Genomic DNA, 18,287 nt, shown 5'->3' on the forward strand with positions numbered 1-18,287 from the left:
AGAACAAGAAAAGCCCAGCTAGATTTTACGGATCTTGATGCGATCGAACGGCACAAAAATCGACTGATTTTGAAGAAAAAACCAGGCGCCTGTGCGCCAGCAAAACTATAAAAAGAAAGTTGTAACCAACGGGACCTGTTTGGTTGGGCTTAAAACCTTTTTAACTTTTGACTTATAAGTCACAAAAGCACTTAAATAGTTTTTTTGATTTTGACTTTTTGTTTATACCATCATCTAACAATATCAAATCATATGTCAAACGCCAAAACCGAAAGCATCTAATTTGGTGCTTTTGTGGCTTATAAGCCAAAATTCAGAAAGCAGTTTTAAGCCCAACCAGTTTTTATTTTGCATGATAAAAAAAGTATTTTGAGTTAATAGGGATTGTTGAGTATCCGGTCAAAAAAAACTTGATTGGTGAGTACATTTGGTGTCGATTATGCATCCAGATTGCTGTCAAAATTCTGCATGGAGACAAAAAAAACGAAAAAGAGCTTGTTTGATCTTTGATGTATATTGCTTCATTTGTTTCATATACATCGTGAGAATAATAACAAGAATACAACGGTGTTTAATGGATCCAAGCAATTTCCGGATAACAGAACATAAGAGGTTTTTCCGATTTGAAATGCAACATTGCTTAAGTTAAAGTGAATGCAAAAGAAGAAGAAGAAATGTTTATCTCCAACAACCAGACATATAAGGGCATGTACAATGGGGTGACGTCAGCCTTCTCTTAGCGATGTCACATAGGATAAAATCTGATGTGGAAGAGAAAGAAACGAAGAAAAGTCACAAGACTTCTCTTAATTTTCACAAGAATGATAGGACAAAAATAAGACAAATTTACCATTGTACTAGATTTCACCTTTTCTTAGCATTTATTTAGTTAATTTTATTCATCTAAACATTAATTCTAAGATAGAACACTAAGAGATAACCCATTGTACAACATGTTTTCTTTTTTTTTCTAATTGACGTGGAATGCCTAAGATAAGACAGTCTTATCAACCATTGTACATGCCCTAACAATGTTGTAAATTTACAGTTGCAGTAACAAGAACATGTTGATATACTGACTGAAGTATCAGCGTATGTGTAACATTCAATTAGACACAGTTAGCAGTAAATGGCTATGCTACATGCTGTGGTATAAAAAGCTCTGGTGGCTGGCTATGCTGCGTGTACAAAGCTCCTGCGTGCAGTGTTCTCCATCTGTTGGTAATCAGGGCAGAAACCTCCTTTGCTGCCATCGATCCATATGCTTGCTGTCCTTTTCAATGCTCCGAGCAACAGCTTCGTAGGGCTTTGGAAACTTCTGCCTGTCAGAAAGGGGAAACGATGATAATTAGTTGAGTTTGCTGTCCTAGAGCAAAACCTGCAAAGCTGCAGATAGCCAGGCCAAATTTAATATACCTGCATGGGTGATGTATGTTCTATTGGTAGGTTAAGAACAAGCAAGAGGAAACAATGCTTCTATTTGTGTAAGATTAAGTACACAAATCGGCAATAAAGAGGCCAGCTACATTTACAAAAAATTGGAAGATAAAGATCTAAAATTCACACACAAAGTGGCAGGACAATTAATTTTGCTTTGTTATGGTCTCGAAAAACACTCTTTCTTTTCAATCGAAGACAGAGTTCAGAGTTCTGACAAAGTGGATATCAAGATGATCATGTTTGCTGAGACATTATGTGATAGAGTATCTGAAATTGACTCAGTTATTACCATTTTCTCCTACCTCGTGGCTTCCAATGGTCCTGGTAATGACGCTGGTCGAGTGACCCAACAATCCCATTCCTCTAAACCTCTATGGTCCTGTATTTTGATCAACATCCACTTTGATGTACTCTCCTTGAAGCTTTCAAACAAGCTTGAAGGAATGCCAACTGTAAAGAAAAGACAACATTGTAGTGGTGATCAGTGATCACTAGCATCATTCACGCTGACTTGAAAGGACCCATAAAAAGGACATAAAATTGCATTATTGATGCTCTGTGATTATTGTATCTCATGTTTTGTGTGTCGAAGATGAGATAACATTTGAAATTGAAAAGGAACTCGCTTGTGTTTTAAGACCAGGTATCCGAATATGACAAATTTAGGACTTTTCATAAGAATTGAGTAACTGCAGTTAATCACTCAAATATCAGTCTAATAGAACACGTAACTCTCTCCAGAGATTACTCCTGCGAATTGTTCTAAAAGCAATCAAAATAAAATTTATGTAGCAGTAATTAAAACTCTAAAGACATGATAATTATCAACTGGTGGAAGGGAGAAATAACAGTCCCCTTGGTGGCAATATATAGTAACAGTATAACATGGATCTAAAGTTGAGGAAAACTGGGATAAAATGATAACTACTTCATCCCTAGAAAACATGAGCAACGTGTCTTCAATCAGCTCATCCGGCTGAAAATCACACATCTCCAACCATGTTTGATACATGATGAGAAAGTGTGTGGATGGCACAACCATAAATACAAAGAAATTACGAAGTATTTCTACAATATAGCCGAGTTATGTCAATTTGTTTAGGCAAAGCTGTTAACTACTGACCTCGACTAACACTTCGGATAGGTGGCTGCAACACATCATATCAGTAGAAATGTATATGCCACATTAATTATTAGTTTTTGGACATTCAGTCATTCAGCGAGACAGTGACAAATTGTCAACTGTTACTAATTGTTGCATTAGTGTTGATCATTTACAAATTTGAAATTATCATCAAGAAGAGCTTCAGAGAAAAACATGTATCATGAGCTTGAAGACTAATATAATATAACTTCCAGATAGCTCATATTCATAGCATTTTCTTAATTCTTTCTTTGCAATATTTGCATATATTTTTCGATGGAAGGAACTCTTTTAAAGCTTAGACACAATGTTTCATGTCACTTATTAGTTGTTTTACAATATGTGCTTAGTTCTTTCTTGGCAATATTCATCAACTATTTTCTATATTTTCATTAAGTTTGTCAATTTGGAAGCTTTAGCCGATGGGATGATCACAGGCATAACACAAATTCTCTTAGTCCACCTGGCCCATGATATTTCGGTTAAAGGTAAAGGTTCTTCTATGACTTGAATAAGTTAAGCATCTGAGCACAGGCTATCTGAGGTGTGCAGAAAATGATTTGGGTACTCAAAACCATTTTAATCTATTTTATTCTAATCCGGTTGCAAAACAAAATTAGAATAAAAGAATGTCAACAACAGCCTTACAGTTACATGCGGTTGATTTACATCTAAACTTTCCATCCAGCAATGGATTTATCTTCCAGTCTTCCCATGTGACAATATGTCTTGGAAGGCCCTCACTTCGTCACCCGAATACGAAGATTTTCTCCCCATAACCAATTTCATTATCTCTCCTGCGTTCCTGTCCTTCGATATTGACATAAGGCCTTTCAGCAGATGGTGAATAGTATCAACACTCGGAAACCAGTTATTCTCCATACTGTCTTTACACAACCTGAATGCCAGATCAAACTCCCTTCGTTCACACAGGTAATGCACCATTGTCTGGTAAATCTTTCCATTTGGCTTGCATCCCCTCCCATGCATCGCGCCAAAGACTGTCTTGGCCATCTCATGCTCACGCATCATGAAAAAACCCTTAATGACTAAATTGTATGTGATCTCATCTGGTCTTATCCCCGCCGCATACATTTTCCGCACCAAATCATTTGCCTGCCAGCCCCTTCTCCTGTTAATCAAGAACTGAATCCTTACATTGTAACTCGCAAGTGTTGGCATGCATCCTCTCAACCTCATGAGGTTCCACAGGCCATCCCCAACCTCACGCTGGCCATTCTTATAGAATGCAGCCATTAGCGTCGTATATGTGATGACATCAGGCTGGATCCCTTCCTTCTCCATCTCCTGCATTACACGGTAGGCTGCACGCAGTTCCCCCATGTCACACATCATTTTCACCACCGTATTGTATGAAATGTCATCTAGCTCAACCCCATACTTCCCCGGCCCCTCCTCGAACAGCTGCAGTGCCTCATCGAACAGCTGCGCTTGCATCAGTACCTTCAACGTGGCATTGAACGATTTGTTCGTGCATGTGCACCCGTACATCTCCATCTCCTGGAAAGTCCGCAGCGCGTGCTCGGGCATCCTGGCCTTCCCGTACAGGCCGATGATCCTGACCACGAACCCCTCCCGCCTCCCCTGGGGCAACGCCTTGTGCTGCTCGAGGATCTCCTCCACGAGGTCATTCCGTCGAGCACCTGACAGCCGCGCCACAGCGTCCTGGAAGGCGAACCTGTTCTCCACAAGGAGGCGGTTGTGCGCATTGGCCCTGAACAGCTCGTAAAGGCGCTTCGGGTCCCGCTCGTGCTTGATCCTGACGAGCAGCGGCGTCTCAGAGTCCGTGGACCCCTTGTCCTCCGCGGCAGCGGGGGCGTCGTTGGGGGCCCGGCGGCGCTGGTTCTTGGACCTGACGACCGCGGCGCGGCAGGAAGCGATGGTGGGGAAATCGTGCGGCGTGGAGTGCGCGCGCGCGGAGAAGGGGCGGCTGCGGGGGTGTGAGAGGCCGGCGGCGATGACGGTGAGCGCGACGGCGTCGAAGGCGGCGCAGAGCTTGCGGATGGCGCCGAGGGATAGCATCTGATCTGCCCGGACCTGTGGAGGCAGTGCGGGCTTGTCGCGGCCAGTGGGGCTGGTGGTGGTCTAGGGGTGGGGTTTAGTGTGACGGCGGCGTGGAGGCGGCCGCCATGGGCGAAGGTGGGGGTTGGGGAGGAGAGAGTTCCACCGCGATGATGGCTGCGTGGAGGCGCGACCCACCGTGCGGTCGAACGGACTCACGAAAAGCCCATGGTTTAACAACAGAAAGCCCGGAGTAGTTGGGCCTCGGTGCGGGCTGTTTTCAGGCCGTAGCCGATAACGAGACCGGTCCATTTGTACAAAACAAAAAGTATCTCTTTCATTACAGGAGTGCTGCTCTGCTAAATCAAATACTAGTAATGCCTCTGTTCAGTTGTAAAAAAAAAAAGTAATGCCTCTGTTCCTTTTTATAAGTCATTTTGGCAGGAGGCAAAAACGTCTTATAGAAAAAAAACAGAGGTAGTAAATAATAATGGTAGAGTATTTACATTTGCAAAAAGATATCAAACACTTGTGCATTGTTAAACTTTCAACTTCTTGAGGAAAAAAGCATGCAAGTGGTTAGTGGCAAATATGAGAATAAGATTAAACGACTTTCGGTTGTTGAAATGTGAAGGGAAGATTCAATATTTTTTTTCAAAACGAGTGAAGGAGAAATTAATCTAATGTAGTGTAAAACATCATTTACTTGTAATGGGCCAATGGCCACCAGAAGAAAAAATTCCTCACGCCGGAGCCCCGGAATGTGATAGCTGAGATCTACTGTGTCCTTGCAATCAGCAATTTTATTCCACTTCTTCAGAAAACCAAAATAAACCTTTTTTGGTATTCTACGACCGTGTGGCACCGAGAGATAAGTGCCCATATCCCAGTTTGATGTTGTGGAGTGTCACTTGATTTGACTGGGGCAAAGCTCTCCAGTTCAACCAAACATTCGTTCTAGATAAATTAAAAATTATTTTCAAAACAAGTTGAACGTACAAAACAGTTTGTAAGAAGTTTTTTGTCGGTGTGCTCTTAGTTCAACACCATCACCTGCTCACCGAATAAAACTGTTTCCATTTATTTACTCTCTCCGTTTCAAAACACAGCTCGTATGTTTTCATGCACTTAGGCCAAGGCACAGCCCTTCCACGTACTCCTGAGGAACACATCATTCTTGATTCCAGCGTGGTATTAATTCCTACCCATCCGTTGCGATTCCCTTTTCAGCCAAATTCGCGCGGGTACTCTTCTCTGCGCTCCCGCGCGCGGGTACTCTTCTCTGCGCTCCCGCGCGCGGATGCGGAATACTCCCGAAATTTTCTGGCGCGCGCCGTGGATTCCGACTCCCGAACCAGCCCTCTCACTCGCACGCATGCGCCATGCAGGCCAATCAGTTGCATGCATGCAGCGCTACTGTACTCCAGGCTTTCGTTCGCGCCCGCGGCTGGAGCTGCAAGCTGCCGCCCGTCATGAAATTCAACTTTTGCAAAGTCCCATTTATAAATAGCAGACCTCCCATCCATCTACTCATATTCACCTCCAGTTCGTCGCGTAGCACCTCGTCGCCGTGCGGCACCCGGACCAGCTTCGCCTCGCTGCACGGAACCTGCAGCTCGTCGCGTAGCATCTCGCCGCCGTGCAGCACCAGAACTAGCTTCGCCTCGCTGCGCGGCACCTGCAGCTCGTTGCGCAGCATCTCGCCGCCGTGCGGCCCCCGGACTAGCTTCGCTGCACAGCACCTCCATCTCGTCTTGAACGCCAGCGACGACGTCTTCACCAACACCAGTGCCATCTTCAATTGCACCGGCAATAGACCGACGCAACTCGGCCAAACGAGCACTGACCACTGCACCATCTTCAAGCATGGCTGATACGGAGCGGCGTAGATAGGCGAGACGATGGATGGCTCGGTTGTTCACTGAAGGATCCGGACGCGCCGGCTCCATTTCTTTGCAGGAGTAGAAGAAGCCGCGAGGGAGGGAGGAAACGAGGAGCCTGCATGCATGCATGTCCCATCGATATGCAACGAGCTGTGTTTTGGAATTTTCCAAAAGATCTATGCGCGGTGTGTTTTGGAACAGAGAGAGTACGTTACTGTAACAGTCAAAAAATGCTTTAAACTTGATTTGGTTGGGGTGCGCCTGGCCAGGCAATAGTGCAACGCCTGGGCAACACGCGAGGGCCCCAGTGGCAAGCCACTGTGGTGGACCCGCCCCACGAAAAATAAATTTAATATCGTTGTGGGCACATAGCCCACATATCAGATATTAAACTGATAAGAACAGATACTACACTTGATCTTAGCCAAAAGGCCGAGAAAGGTATGAGTTACAACGCTGAGCATCACCTCATTTTATAGCTCTCCTCTGAGCCGCGCTAGTCGTCGTTCGTCGTGGTGGTACTAAATTCCTAGGACTCTTCCGCCCGGGAGTACCACGGGGAGGTAGCCGCTGCTTGTGTGGGCCAAATTTTGAGAGCCCGGTAAGCTGAACATAGTGAGAGCAGAAGCCCATCTGGCCCTAATTCCTTCTTTTTTTTTCCCTTTTTTCCTCTATAGATGGCACTTGGACCATAAAAACGCAATCAGATGTACTGTACGATTTTTTTTACAGTAATTTTTTTTTTACAGAAACTAGGCGTCTCGATAAGATCAAGTACAATGCACCTGCATTTGCATTCCATATTTGGCCATTCCCATGTGCCTGGGTTTAGACAAGATCTGCAATCAGCTTGGGAAGGGAAGGGATGGACCTTTGCTTCTGCTACGCTGCCGCTGTTGTTCTTGTCTCGTGTACAGCAGTGCAGAAATGCAGAATACATACCTTACATGATCACCGTTTGAGTTTCCAGAAAAGGCGGCGGCGAAGGCTTTCGAGCCCATCATCGCCTGCACCGAATCCTTCCAACGTAGTACTACTTCTCGGCCCTTCTCGTCCTCGCCTAAACCACCGCCCCTTTGTTGTTTTCTCTGTCCGAGAAAAGAAAACAAGAAACCGGGGAGACGGAGGAATGCCTATTTGGCTATTTCAGCTTGGTAGGAGCAAGGATCCCATGCTTTCGGCGAGATCTCTGTTGCCTCTGTTCACTGCTGGGGACGTCTCTGTTCTTGGTTTCCTGGCGGAAGATCCAACTGCAGCAGCCAACAGTTAACAGGAGAAGGAACCAAGCCCGGCCACTTCAGGTGCACGCATTGCACGCCCATTTGCTATCTTTGTTTGATTGCTCAGTATCTCATCTACTTGATTGGTCGGGTTTCATGCCTGCACTTTAATCGAGTTCTTTAGGATTATTCATATGTTCTATGTACTTAATATACATGCATCTGATCATAGATTGCAATGAGGCAGTGATGCACTTGTTGATTTGGTTCTTGATTTTATTACCACAATTGTTCATGTTCGTTGTCTCAACTTGAATGGTGCATTTTTCTTTCCCTGTTTCAGTTTGAGCTCCAGTTGTCATCTCAATGTCCGGGACGGGCAAGCGTGGAGCATTGACGGAGGATTGGATGCTTCCCACACCCAGCCCAAGAACTCTCATGTTAAGCTTGTTCAACGAAGATTTGAGCTCAGGTCCATGCTCCGATGTTTTCGGTGACAACAAACCCCAGGATGGAATCGACGGGGCCAAACCTTCTTTAGTTGTTTCGAGCTGGGAAGAAACTACTCAAGTTGTAGAAGCCCCTCCCCATTTTGAACCAAACCTGTTTGGCGCCAAGGAGAAACCAATCTCAGGTAGCAGCCTTGCAGAAAGGATGGCCCCAGGGAATGGCTTATGTGCCCTCCAAATTGACACTTCTCGTGTCGGTTCTTCCGTGTCGATCCGGTCTCCGGTCGTGATTCCACCGGGCGTGAGTCCAAGGGAACTTCTCGAGTCGCCAGTTTTTCTTCCCAACGCCATTGTATGTTAGTACTATCCTGTCTCAGTTAGTAACATTTGCTATGTAATACTCTATCATCTGTGGAGAGCATTTTTGTTGGTGCATGCCAAATTAATCAAATGATATGTAAATTGCATCGTTTTTGAAATGTTTTCTGACTAGGGTAGCTGCATTTTGATTTCTACTGTGCAATTTACCCTTCCTTACTATCATAGGGGATGCAATTTTCGATTATTAGTACTCCCTCCGTCCAACAAAAGATGTTTCAAGTTTGTCAAAATTTGGATGTATCTAGACATTACTTAGTGTATAGATGCATTCAAATTTAATCAAAGTTGAGACATCCTTTGTTGGACGTAGGGAATATATATTGTGTTTATGGTGTGAAACTTCTTTAAGTGTTTATGATCTATGCAGGCGCAACCTTCTCCTACCACTGGCAAATTGCCATTTCTTATGCGTGCTAATGCTAATCTAGCAATACCATCGGTCCATAAGAAGGATGAAGATCTATCATCACGTGATGGCTGTACAATCTTCTTTCAGCCCATTTTGAGGCCTAAACCACCAATTTTTCCAACCACGAACAAGGTAATCTGCTCAAACTTTACTCTCATAGCACCTTTTTCCTGCCGCTATATCTGTCACAACAGTTCTTCGTGTTCTTGCAAATCTGCCACTCTCTGTTTGAATGATGCATTGGCCTGACATTATCCATTCATCAAAACCAGACCTCAGTAGGCGATAATCGGCAGGATCTAAGCCTTCAATCTAGCTCAACTGCAACCAAGGATGTCACCAGGACAACTAGTGTTAAACCTAAGAAACTTGATTTCATGTTTGATAATGATCACCCCATCCCCATCCCGGACAAAGAACAAGAAGAGTGTGATGCAGACCGAGACGGGAACTATTCGTTAGCCCCGGTCATTGCTGCTGAGGATGGATATAACTGGAGGAAGTATGGACAGAAGCAAGTGAAGAACAGTGACCATCCAAGAAGCTACTACAAATGCAGCCACCCAAATTGCCCTGTCAAGAAAAAAGTGGAGCGTTGTCAGGATGGCCATATAACAGAGATAGTCTACAAAGGTTCCCACAATCACCCTTTACCGCCTCCCAGCCACCACTTCCAAGATGTGCATGGTGAAATTCTTGGGACAAAACTGTCAGCTTCTCTAAATACAGCAGATCAACTTGCAGACATATCCGCTGTGGAGACGCGAGAAGCTGTTGATAGCTCGCCAGTGCTCTCCAATGAAGACGACAATAAGGGAACACACGGTACCGTTTATTTGGGCTTCGACGGGGGCGGAGATGCGACCGGATCCAAAAGAAGGTTAGACCTTTTCACCAATCACCCTAACTTGTTGCTGTGGTCCGATAAACTAATGTTGGTTGTTAGATCATTGGTCCTCTTGGAAAATTTGCAGAAAGATGGATTCTGTCACTTCAACCACTGCCATAGGTACCATAGACATAGAGGCTATGGCGTCGAGAGCTGTTCAGGAGCCTCGTGTGATTGTACAGACAACAAGTGATGTCGACATCCTTGACGATGGTTACCGTTGGCGCAAGTACGGGCAGAAAGTTGTCAAAGGCAATCCAAATCCAAGGTCAGTCCTACTGTCATCGCAATTCCTTCCATCCTTTGGTAGGAAGCCAAGTAGATGTTCTTCAGGTACTTCATCCACTGAAGAAGAACTTCCATCTGTGTGCAGGAGCTACTACAGATGCACACACCCAGGCTGTTCGGTGCGCAAGCACGTCGAAAGAGCGTCAAACGATCCAAAATCCGTTATCACGACGTACGAGGGCAAGCATGACCATGAAGTTCCAGCTGCCAGAAACACCGGAAGCCCAAGTTCTGGCCCTGGTGGCGCGCCACCAGCTCCACCGCAGGCTAATATCCTTCACCGGAGTCCAGAACCGGCACAAGGCAGACTGTCCCAGTCTGGTGGTCTCGCTGCTTATGGCTCAACTGGTCGGTCCGGTGTGGCAGATGCCTTCTCCTCTGGAATGCTGCCACACGGCATAGCGGTTCTGGCACCGCCTTTGGGGACATTTGCGCCATCACAGATATCTGGTCATCCACCGGCAATGCAGGGCTATGCAAGGCGCATGCCGCTAACTGGGGAGGAGAAGGTGAATCCAGCGGCACAGCATGGCAAGCCAGCAACAAATAGGACGACAGCTTACCAGCAGCTGATGGGCAGGTTGTCTCAGGATCCTCAGATGTAGCTAGATAGCAGGAAGATGGATCATGTAATTGTTATTTTCGTTTGCTTGTGTATGTAGGTTGTCTCAGAAGTCAGAATCCTCATATGTAGATAGCAGGAACATGGGTCATGTAACTGTTATTTTCTTTTGCTTGTGTATGAAAACAATTTTGGTGATGTTATCTTGTTCTTCCACGTCTCTTATTTCTTTCAGGGATGCAAATAATTCTTAATATAAACAGGAACGCAGAGAATTCATATGGTCAACAATAACATGTTCGGGATCCTAGAAAAGTATCGATTTTTTGGTTAATGTTCTTGCAGTTTTAACTCATCTGCAATTTCGAATGAGCTACTAGCAATACTTCCTATTTCCAGTCAATCATGGAGCAAAACATAGGATATGACACGAAATACAAAAAATTTCCGCCTCAACAAGACTTGCACTTGGAATGTGTTCCAACAAGGCCAACCAATGTTACTAGATCATGTCAGAACCCAGAATGATCAAAGCTAAAAACCACACCATCACCTCTTATAATTTGTGTTCGATACAAAATATGTATCCTGGTAAACTCCAGAAGACTTTACATTTGACGACGAGGCTCTTTTAAGACAGGTGTTCAAGTTAACCTAAGGCCCTGTTCAGATTCAAGGTAGTAGTATATTTTGGGCCGAGCTTTGGTATTTAGTTCAAATTTTAACAAAATACCAAAACTTTACATGGGATTACCCGTCTTCCAAACAGGGCCTAAATCCCTAATTCTGTTGAAATGTTGCTTTACGTATTCAGTATCTTCACTAAAAGTACAACCAAAACTTCTGCTCTTCATGTTCAGTGTGCTCCCTGCTCAGTGCCAATTAATTGTTGGCTGCTGGAAATTCTCTGTCATAAAGCGCCTTCCACCGCTCGAGCTCCTCCCTGCACAAGCATAACAGTTCAAATCTTTCTATTTGATTACAGAAATTGTGAAGCGTCTAATGTCAGAAGAGCTCAGTGGATAAGATGCTCATTGTTACGTGAGTGGTTCGAATCCTGGAGGGATTGGAACTTAGTCAGATTTATCTAACTCAGAATTATCTATGCACAAAGAGGATTCTTTTTACAGAAATAGTACAACTAATTGAGTAAAAGAACAAGTCTTAAAAAGGACCACCTTAAGCATCGTCCTATTGACTCGTAATGAAGAAGCCCGAGGACCTTACGCCTGCCGTCGTTCCTTCGACCAGCTCCCCGTTTGACCACTGGAAGTTGCTTGATACCTTTGACTTCCATGAGCACCTTAGCAGTGCTCAGATCTGTGTCCGGAAAGCAGGTAACCAACCCTCTTTCATTGCCATGGTACTGAAACCCTCGTGTGAGACATGATGTAACAAGAGAAGAATTTACCTGAAAAGGGCCCTTTGAGTAAATATGTGTATTGCTAACTTAGAAATAATTAACAGATGGTAAGTTCAGTTAAGACTAAATGTGTGAGATTTACATACATCCAAAACAGACGAATTTCCCCCAGTACTGTTAGTATCTTCACTTGATTCAAAGCCTTTACGACGAATGTCACCAACTGTTACAATTCCTTCAAGAAAATCTTCATTGTCGACAACAAGAACACAACCTTGCTGCTTGTCATGCATAAGCAGTGTTGCCTCCTTGACGGTGACGGTAGGTGTAACCTTAATAAAATGCTTTGACATTGCTCGAGATACCTGGAAGAGTTGATAATTTATGAAAAGGCCCGCAAAGTATTGCACAATCATTCAAAGGAAACTAAGAAAATGTAAAAATTTAACTATTAAACCTTCAATTCATCAAGAAGCATCTCTTCATTGTTACTACCATAGTGATAGGGATCTTCTTCTAGAATCGCTAGTTCGACATCATCTCCATCTGGTCGTCTCCCATCTGTCTCACTCCTATCAGCAGGAGGTAACAGTGAAGAATAACCATGCCGAGGAGATGTAGCCTCAAACACGTCTTTGTTGCTGGAGTGACTTAGAACAGATGGGACCCATATTGCTAAACCAACAGCTCCCTGTTTATAGAGAACAAGTATTAACTTAAACCTGTTTACATTGAATATTTTAAATTGGATGCTTTTACAGCCACATAAGAAATGCACCAGATAATACATTACCATCAGAGGAAGTAGAATTCTGTAATCTTTTGTCAGTTCAAAGAGTAGCAGTACGGATGTCAATGGAACTGAACAGACTGAGGCTAGCGTAGCAGCCATTCCCACCTGAATTGAATAGAAATTCAGTATACTGTTGGCCCTATCAAATTTGCACCTATCTGCCTAACTCATATATGAAACTTACCAGTGCATAAGCTTGAGGATGTGCAACAGCAGTGTTACCCGGAATGGCAGAGTTTATCAATTGTGCCGCTGAGCCTCCAAAAACAGCACCAACAGCAGCACCAATCATCAAGCTTGGGGCATAAAGGCCACCAACAAGACCAGAACCCTTGCAAAGTGCAGTTGCAACAACTTTTGCAGCAGCCAACTGGGCTAACAGCCAAATCCCAGGGGCCGAAGCACTTTTTCCAGTATGTAGAATTTCATCAACATTGGTGAAACCCCAGTAGAGTATTCCAGGATATCTTAGAGCTATTAAACCAGCTCCAAGACCACCTAAAGCTGGACAGACCACAGCAGGGAGACCGAATTTTTTCCTTATCAAGTCAAAAGTCTTTGTGAACCAAACAACCAATTGCCTGAATACCACACTAACTACCCCACAAAGCATGCCCAGAATAAGGTAGAGCGGTAGTTCTGCAGAATATAACTTCAGTCAGTTGCATGCTTAGACAACTGAAAATATAAACACTAGAGATAATATCAGAATTGCAACATATCAGATGGCAAGGCAAAGAATTTACAGAAATAGAAGCGTTAAAAGTGAATATGATTTTACAAGATCAGCTAAAAATATATATGAAAATGTCGCATTTGATTATTATTGCACAGCTAGAAGACTGGAGAGACTACAAAAATGTGCTGCAACTATTGTTTTCGCTCCTGTACAAGAAAGTAAAACATAAAAGAAGTGCTCATTAAATCTCATAACATACGCCATTATCAGCTATAGGCCTTTGGTACAGGTTAAGTGTTATAAAATCATAAGTTAATAACTTATCCAGGACACCTTTATTTAAGGTCCTCCACTTCAAAAGGGGTACTATGAATGCTAGATGGGATAATAGAGGAAACAAATGTTAGGTAGTGTTATAAAGGGGGTACATAATAAATTGGATAAGTTGTCAGACCAAACATCGCCAAGTTGTAAAATATCATCCAAAACGTTACTAGCAAGTAAACTCAAGTCCCACATGTTATCCTTACATTCGATGGCATTTTCCAATTTATATATGTTTGCAATGATACTAAGTAAATAAACTAAGTTTCTCATGATAGATTTGCCTAGAAACATAACATGTCATATTTGAAAAACAGAAGGGGCTATAGTGACCTACAATTTAGAAAATAGGATTGACCTGATCTTATCGCAGAAAACAAAAGATACACACTAGAAACCAGGAGCTACAAGAAAACCAGAACACCCAGTTTTTCCTACTATAGTAGTAAGAGCACATACATATCTGCTAACTAAACAAAAGCTACCTTTCTGTAATACCAGATTTGATTGGAATAAGATAAAATACCAGCAGCAGATTTTAGTTCATACGTCGGGACAATAAAAGCTGCCTTCTCCCCTAGCAAAACATTGGACACAGTTGAAGATATAACCGATGCCAATATAATCATAGCAGTGGTAAATGGTGGTGAGTTCTCTGCTCGAAGTGGCCTCAATACTGTTTCAATAGCAAAGAAGCATCCAGCAACTGCAGCATTAAAACCTAAATACATAGTAACATAAGCGTCAGAGGAGAATAAAGGACAAAATCTCGCATGAATATGGGTATGAAGGAAAAAGTAACCAGCAGAAATATGATTATGTTGTTTAGTGCAGCAAAGATCTAAAATGTTCCTGAATATGGTTTGCGGTTCCTCTTGCTTGCAGAATTATTTATTGCAACTTATTTCTTGTTTAACTTCTAGCCAGCATCTTAGCAAGCTGCTCTCTATTTCATTTCTATCAGATACATCTGACGGATTTGAACAGATATAGTTACTTAAAATACCTGAAGCAATCCCAGCAGCTGATCCAGCTGCAATAAGAGCGATCCTCCGTTCCCTGTTGTTCTCCATCATTTCAGCACACCCAGTTGCACAAGATTTACCAATATCGACACTTGGTCCTTCAGGTCCCAATGAACATCCTGTCCCTAAAGTAATTGCAGCTTGGATGGCCTTGATTGTAGGAAAGATTGCACCCATGAAATCAATACCTTCCCTCTGAGGTGATAATGATAGCTTTATCTGCTCAAATATCTCCAGTAATCCGTGCATCATACCGACCACAACTCCACCAGTCACTGGAATTAACAATATCCTATGCCAAGTATCAGCAAGCCTCTGCAGGCGAAGCCAAGCAGCTCCCTCGGTGGGTGTGCCTGCCCATGCCCATTCATGTATGACATGCACCTGAAAAGGGCAGCCAGATGTTTTTCAAAAATATGTTTGGGAAAGATCCAACCAATAACCTTTTAGTTCAAAATAATAAATAGTTAAACCTGATTGAATAGCCTATTCAATGACTATGGTCTTCTAAAGCAAGGCCTTTTTCCTTCAGATCTAAAGATTATGCAAGGGACTTTGGATCCTACCGCAAGGTGAAAAATAAGGGCATGTTTGGTTCAGAGCTAACTTTTCCAGTGCACCACAGACTGGCCAAACTTGTGTAAGATCACGTTAACAGATTCTTAGCACCACACTTTTTGAGTGTCTGGATCCTAGTTGTATAAAAAGGGAACTTGCCTAAGGTATGGCTTGGACAAAACACCCATCTTACCTAACTTGAAGTGTGGCAATGTGTGGCTGGGAACAAACTACCCCCTAGCTCCATGGCTTGACAGTTACAGTAAGAAAGCAAATAAGAGATTAGAGTCACGTTGACGTATTTTAAGAAATACCTAACAAAGTGGAGATTGTCCATTACTATTTTGAGAGATGAAATAACAAAAAATGATTTCTGGCATTATCGTCTTAGACCAGGGGAGCAAGGCTAACTGTCTGCTTATTTAGATGTTTGCAGCGGTGGCCTCGACACTTTGGGACTGACATAAAGATTCGGTGTTTGGAGCTCATGTATGTGATTCTCCTATTACTGTGATATATATATCAATCTTTATCAGCAAAAACTCACACGGGTAGCCAGTAAACAACAATGTACTGCTGAGGACGTAATGCTCAAGATCCGGAATCAACTACAACAGCTTAGAAGTGCTGGAGCAATCATAAGAAGAGGCATTGGTTAGGATTGCTGGTAAGATTCTGAATCCATAGTCTCCTACGGTGCTTTTGGTTTGAGCCCAAGCCAGCCCAGTTTTTTTTCTTCGCACACGCTAAGGTATTGGTTGCCCATGTTTTGGCCATGCACTGGTAAAATATCCAAATTCATCACAAAGAAGCTACATTTCCAGTTTTCAGAAACTTTATCAAAACTCAAACAGAAAATAGGCTTCTACCTGATCAACCCAGTACAACTCTGGCAAGCCTCTACAGATTTTCATCAAGTCACAGCACAAAATAGTATGAACAGATAAACACAGACCGTTCACCAAAACAAGCAGCAAGGACACTAAACATCACAAAATCTTATCAAATCGGTAAATCATCATCCATACTAGCATACGGAGCACAAGAATCCTTGGCCCTTGCTCACTTCATAGCATCAGGAATCAGGCACCAACACAAATACTCTAGCTAGCAGAGGTCATGCTTGTACTACCTAACCCCATAGCATCATATTTGACGCAAAGAAGACAAAAATACACTAACGCCCTGAGCAGCACACAAATATCAACATGAATGATCACTTCCCCCACATATCAGATTAGAAGTTTACTCCAAATCTCCGTGTCACTCCATACAGGAGAGTCCTACAGACCTTACAATGCATGGCAATGTATATTCACATTTAAAACCTGAAGTGTTTGCTGGAAATTCCCCACGACTTACATGTATCATCAAACAATCACCGTATGAAGATCAGAGTAAATTTCAATATTTCATAAAGACGACGCACTTGGCAAAACCCAGAGATCTCGGTGACGCAACGTGTAATATAACAAATAAGTACGGAGTAATATCTTTCTCCAGGTCCAGGGAGATGTTTCACTTACCCCGCGGTTAAACGCGGCGACGCAGATGCCGGTGGCGAGCCCGAGGAGGCACCCGACGAGCAGCAGCGCCCACTCGGGCGGCGCGCCGTCGCCGAGCTCGTCGCTGTCCTCCTCCTCCCTCCTGGCCGTCCCCGCTTCTCCGGCCCCAGTCGCCGCGGGCGGCGTCGTGGCGCCGTCCGAGGGGTGGTGGCGACCCCGGCTCGAGAGGCGGCGATCCAGGTTCCGCAGAAGCTCGCGCACGCGGTTCCGACGAGGGGTGGACGGCGAGTCCGGGTCGGAGGTGGACGGCAGCGCCGCGGCACCGGCGCGCAGCGGCTCGAGGTCGCCGCTGTGCGCCATGGCCGCAACCGGGGCAGCAGCAGGCCGCGCGAGGGCTTAGCGCGATCGCATTCGAAACTAGGGTCTCGGCGGATCTGGAATTTGTGGCGCTGATCTCGTCGGCGGGTGGCGATGGCGAGGCGGGGGAAGCGATGGGTGGGGTGGGCGAGAGTTAGAGGGAGGAAAGGGAAGCGCGTGCGCCCGTGATTTTTCAGGTTACCCCCTCGTCAAAGTCTGTATTTGCGGGACTCGACTAATCTGAGTTTGCTGATGAGTTTTTTTTTTGTTTTTTTTTTTTGCTTTTGAAAACTTGCTGATGGGATCTTCAATTAGCTTCAGGAGAAAGCTTCCAGCTATTTGAAGTAACTTCTCCAGTCAACAATATGTCGATATGCATGAATTTTCTGCCTACTGCATAATGTACCCCACATAAGTTACAAATGCTCTTCACCTTCAAAATAAGAGTAGAGCTTAACTATGTACGCACTAGAAATTTCAGTTCCAAATTCACATGGCTATCCAAGTAAATGCACTTCCAGCAAAAGAAGCTAACCAAGCTAACAGATTAAACAAGGTCAGAGTTTGCACTTGCAAAGCAAAGCATAAAGTGCCCTTTTAAGCAAAGGAAACAGCAGCTGATGCCTCCTTCCCCTTCTTCCAGTCAAAACACTGCTTTACAGGAGAACTGTTGTGTAGAATGTCACAATGAAATGATTTTGAAACTGCTCATCAGACGTTACCATTTTCTAGACAATCTTGCCTCAAAAGATGGGCAAGAACAAAACACCACAGTTATAGTTACATGCAAACAGGGGTGTTCATAGTTCATGCAAACTAACTCTACTCTTGCAAAGAATTAATTTACAGAAAACACAAAACATTTGACAGGAATGCAGGGTTTCTTTTTCCTGAGAGAACATGGTATTACTGAACATTGTTCTCTGTTCATGGAAACCATTCTCTGATAGTAACAAGAAGGCTATTTTCATACCTGAAAGTTTCAACTAGAAAACT

At 43.8% G+C, this 18,287-nt stretch overlaps 3 protein-coding genes and 1 non-coding gene across 7 annotated transcripts; 1 reads left to right on the forward strand and 3 right to left on the reverse strand.

Annotated features, from left to right (window-relative positions):
* Positions 1 to 944: 944 nt before the first annotated feature.
* On the reverse strand, positions 945 to 4,807 carry LOC100832983 (pentatricopeptide repeat-containing protein At1g80150, mitochondrial). Of its 2 annotated transcripts, none has more exons than XM_003574654.4 (3): positions 3,233 to 4,807; positions 1,743 to 1,890; positions 945 to 1,322 (listed from the first exon to the last, which is right to left on the reverse strand). In XM_003574654.4, exon 1 carries the CDS (start codon positions 4,625 to 4,627, stop codon positions 3,281 to 3,283), a length of 1,347 nt encoding a protein of 448 aa, XP_003574702.1. In that variant the 5' UTR covers positions 4,628 to 4,807; the 3' UTR covers positions 945 to 1,322; positions 1,743 to 1,890; positions 3,233 to 3,280. The 2 variants fall into 2 exon arrangements, with proteins under 2 accessions (XP_003574702.1, XP_010235259.1); XM_010236957.3 differs by having other exon boundaries at positions 1,730 to 1,890.
* Positions 4,808 to 6,739: 1,932 nt separating this feature from the next.
* Positions 6,740 to 6,934, reverse strand: LOC112272137. Its single transcript, XR_002965832.1, has one exon. It is a non-coding gene; the product is annotated as a U2 spliceosomal RNA (small nuclear RNA).
* Positions 6,935 to 8,075: 1,141 nt separating this feature from the next.
* LOC100825419 (probable WRKY transcription factor 2) lies at positions 8,076 to 10,934 on the forward strand. Its single transcript, XM_024461450.1, has 7 exons — positions 8,076 to 8,510; positions 8,907 to 9,080; positions 9,221 to 9,828; positions 9,923 to 10,105; positions 10,211 to 10,705; positions 10,788 to 10,839; positions 10,923 to 10,934. The coding sequence occupies exons 1-7, from the start codon at positions 8,076 to 8,078 to the stop codon at positions 10,932 to 10,934; spliced, it is 1,959 nt and encodes a 652-aa protein (XP_024317218.1).
* Positions 10,935 to 11,163: 229 nt separating this feature from the next.
* On the reverse strand, positions 11,164 to 17,456 carry LOC100833604 (chloride channel protein CLC-f). 3 transcript variants are annotated; one of them, XM_010236959.3, is made up of 9 exons: positions 16,956 to 17,456; positions 14,853 to 15,255; positions 14,373 to 14,567; positions 13,028 to 13,482; positions 12,844 to 12,948; positions 12,508 to 12,741; positions 12,197 to 12,415; positions 11,866 to 12,098; positions 11,164 to 11,630 (listed from the first exon to the last, which is right to left on the reverse strand). In XM_010236959.3, exons 1-9 carry the CDS (start codon positions 17,292 to 17,294, stop codon positions 11,570 to 11,572), a joined length of 2,244 nt encoding a protein of 747 aa, XP_010235261.2. In that variant the 5' UTR covers positions 17,295 to 17,456; the 3' UTR covers positions 11,164 to 11,569. The 3 variants fall into 3 exon arrangements, with proteins under 3 accessions (XP_010235261.2, XP_024316405.1, XP_024316406.1); XM_024460637.1 differs by lacking the exons at positions 14,853 to 15,255; positions 16,956 to 17,456 and having other exon boundaries at positions 14,396 to 14,535; XM_024460638.1 differs by lacking the exons at positions 14,853 to 15,255; positions 16,956 to 17,456 and having other exon boundaries at positions 14,332 to 14,471.
* Between the last annotated feature and the right edge of the window lie 831 nt (positions 17,457 to 18,287).

This window comes from Brachypodium distachyon, chromosome 3, assembly GCF_000005505.3.
Source record: "Brachypodium distachyon strain Bd21 chromosome 3, Brachypodium_distachyon_v3.0, whole genome shotgun sequence".
Taxonomy (NCBI): domain Eukaryota; kingdom Viridiplantae; phylum Streptophyta; class Magnoliopsida; order Poales; family Poaceae; genus Brachypodium; species Brachypodium distachyon.

Bases quoted from the DNA above. Each gene is read 5' to 3' on its own strand.
- LOC100832983 (XM_003574654.4), bottom strand. From the start codon at position 4,627: ATGCTATCCCTCGGCGCCATCCGCAAGCTCTGCGCCGCCTTCGACGCC.
- LOC100825419 (XM_024461450.1), top strand. From the start codon at position 8,076: ATGTCCGGGACGGGCAAGCGTGGAGCATTGACGGAGGATTGGATGCTT. The intron at 9,081-9,220 runs GTAATCTGCTCA...CATCAAAACCAG, and splicing joins TTTTTCCAACCACGAACAAG to ACCTCAGTAGGCGATAATCG. The intron at 10,106-10,210 runs GTCAGTCCTACT...ATCTGTGTGCAG, and splicing joins AAAGGCAATCCAAATCCAAG to GAGCTACTACAGATGCACAC.
- LOC100833604 (XM_010236959.3), bottom strand. From the start codon at position 17,294: ATGGCGCACAGCGGCGACCTCGAGCCGCTGCGCGCCGGTGCCGCGGCG. The intron at 15,256-16,955 runs GTAAGTGAAACA...TGCCCTTTTCAG, and splicing joins TCGCCGCGTTTAACCGCGGG to GTGCATGTCATACATGAATG. The intron at 12,416-12,507 runs GTTTAATAGTTA...CAACTCTTCCAG, and splicing joins TGCTTCTTGATGAATTGAAG to GTATCTCGAGCAATGTCAAA.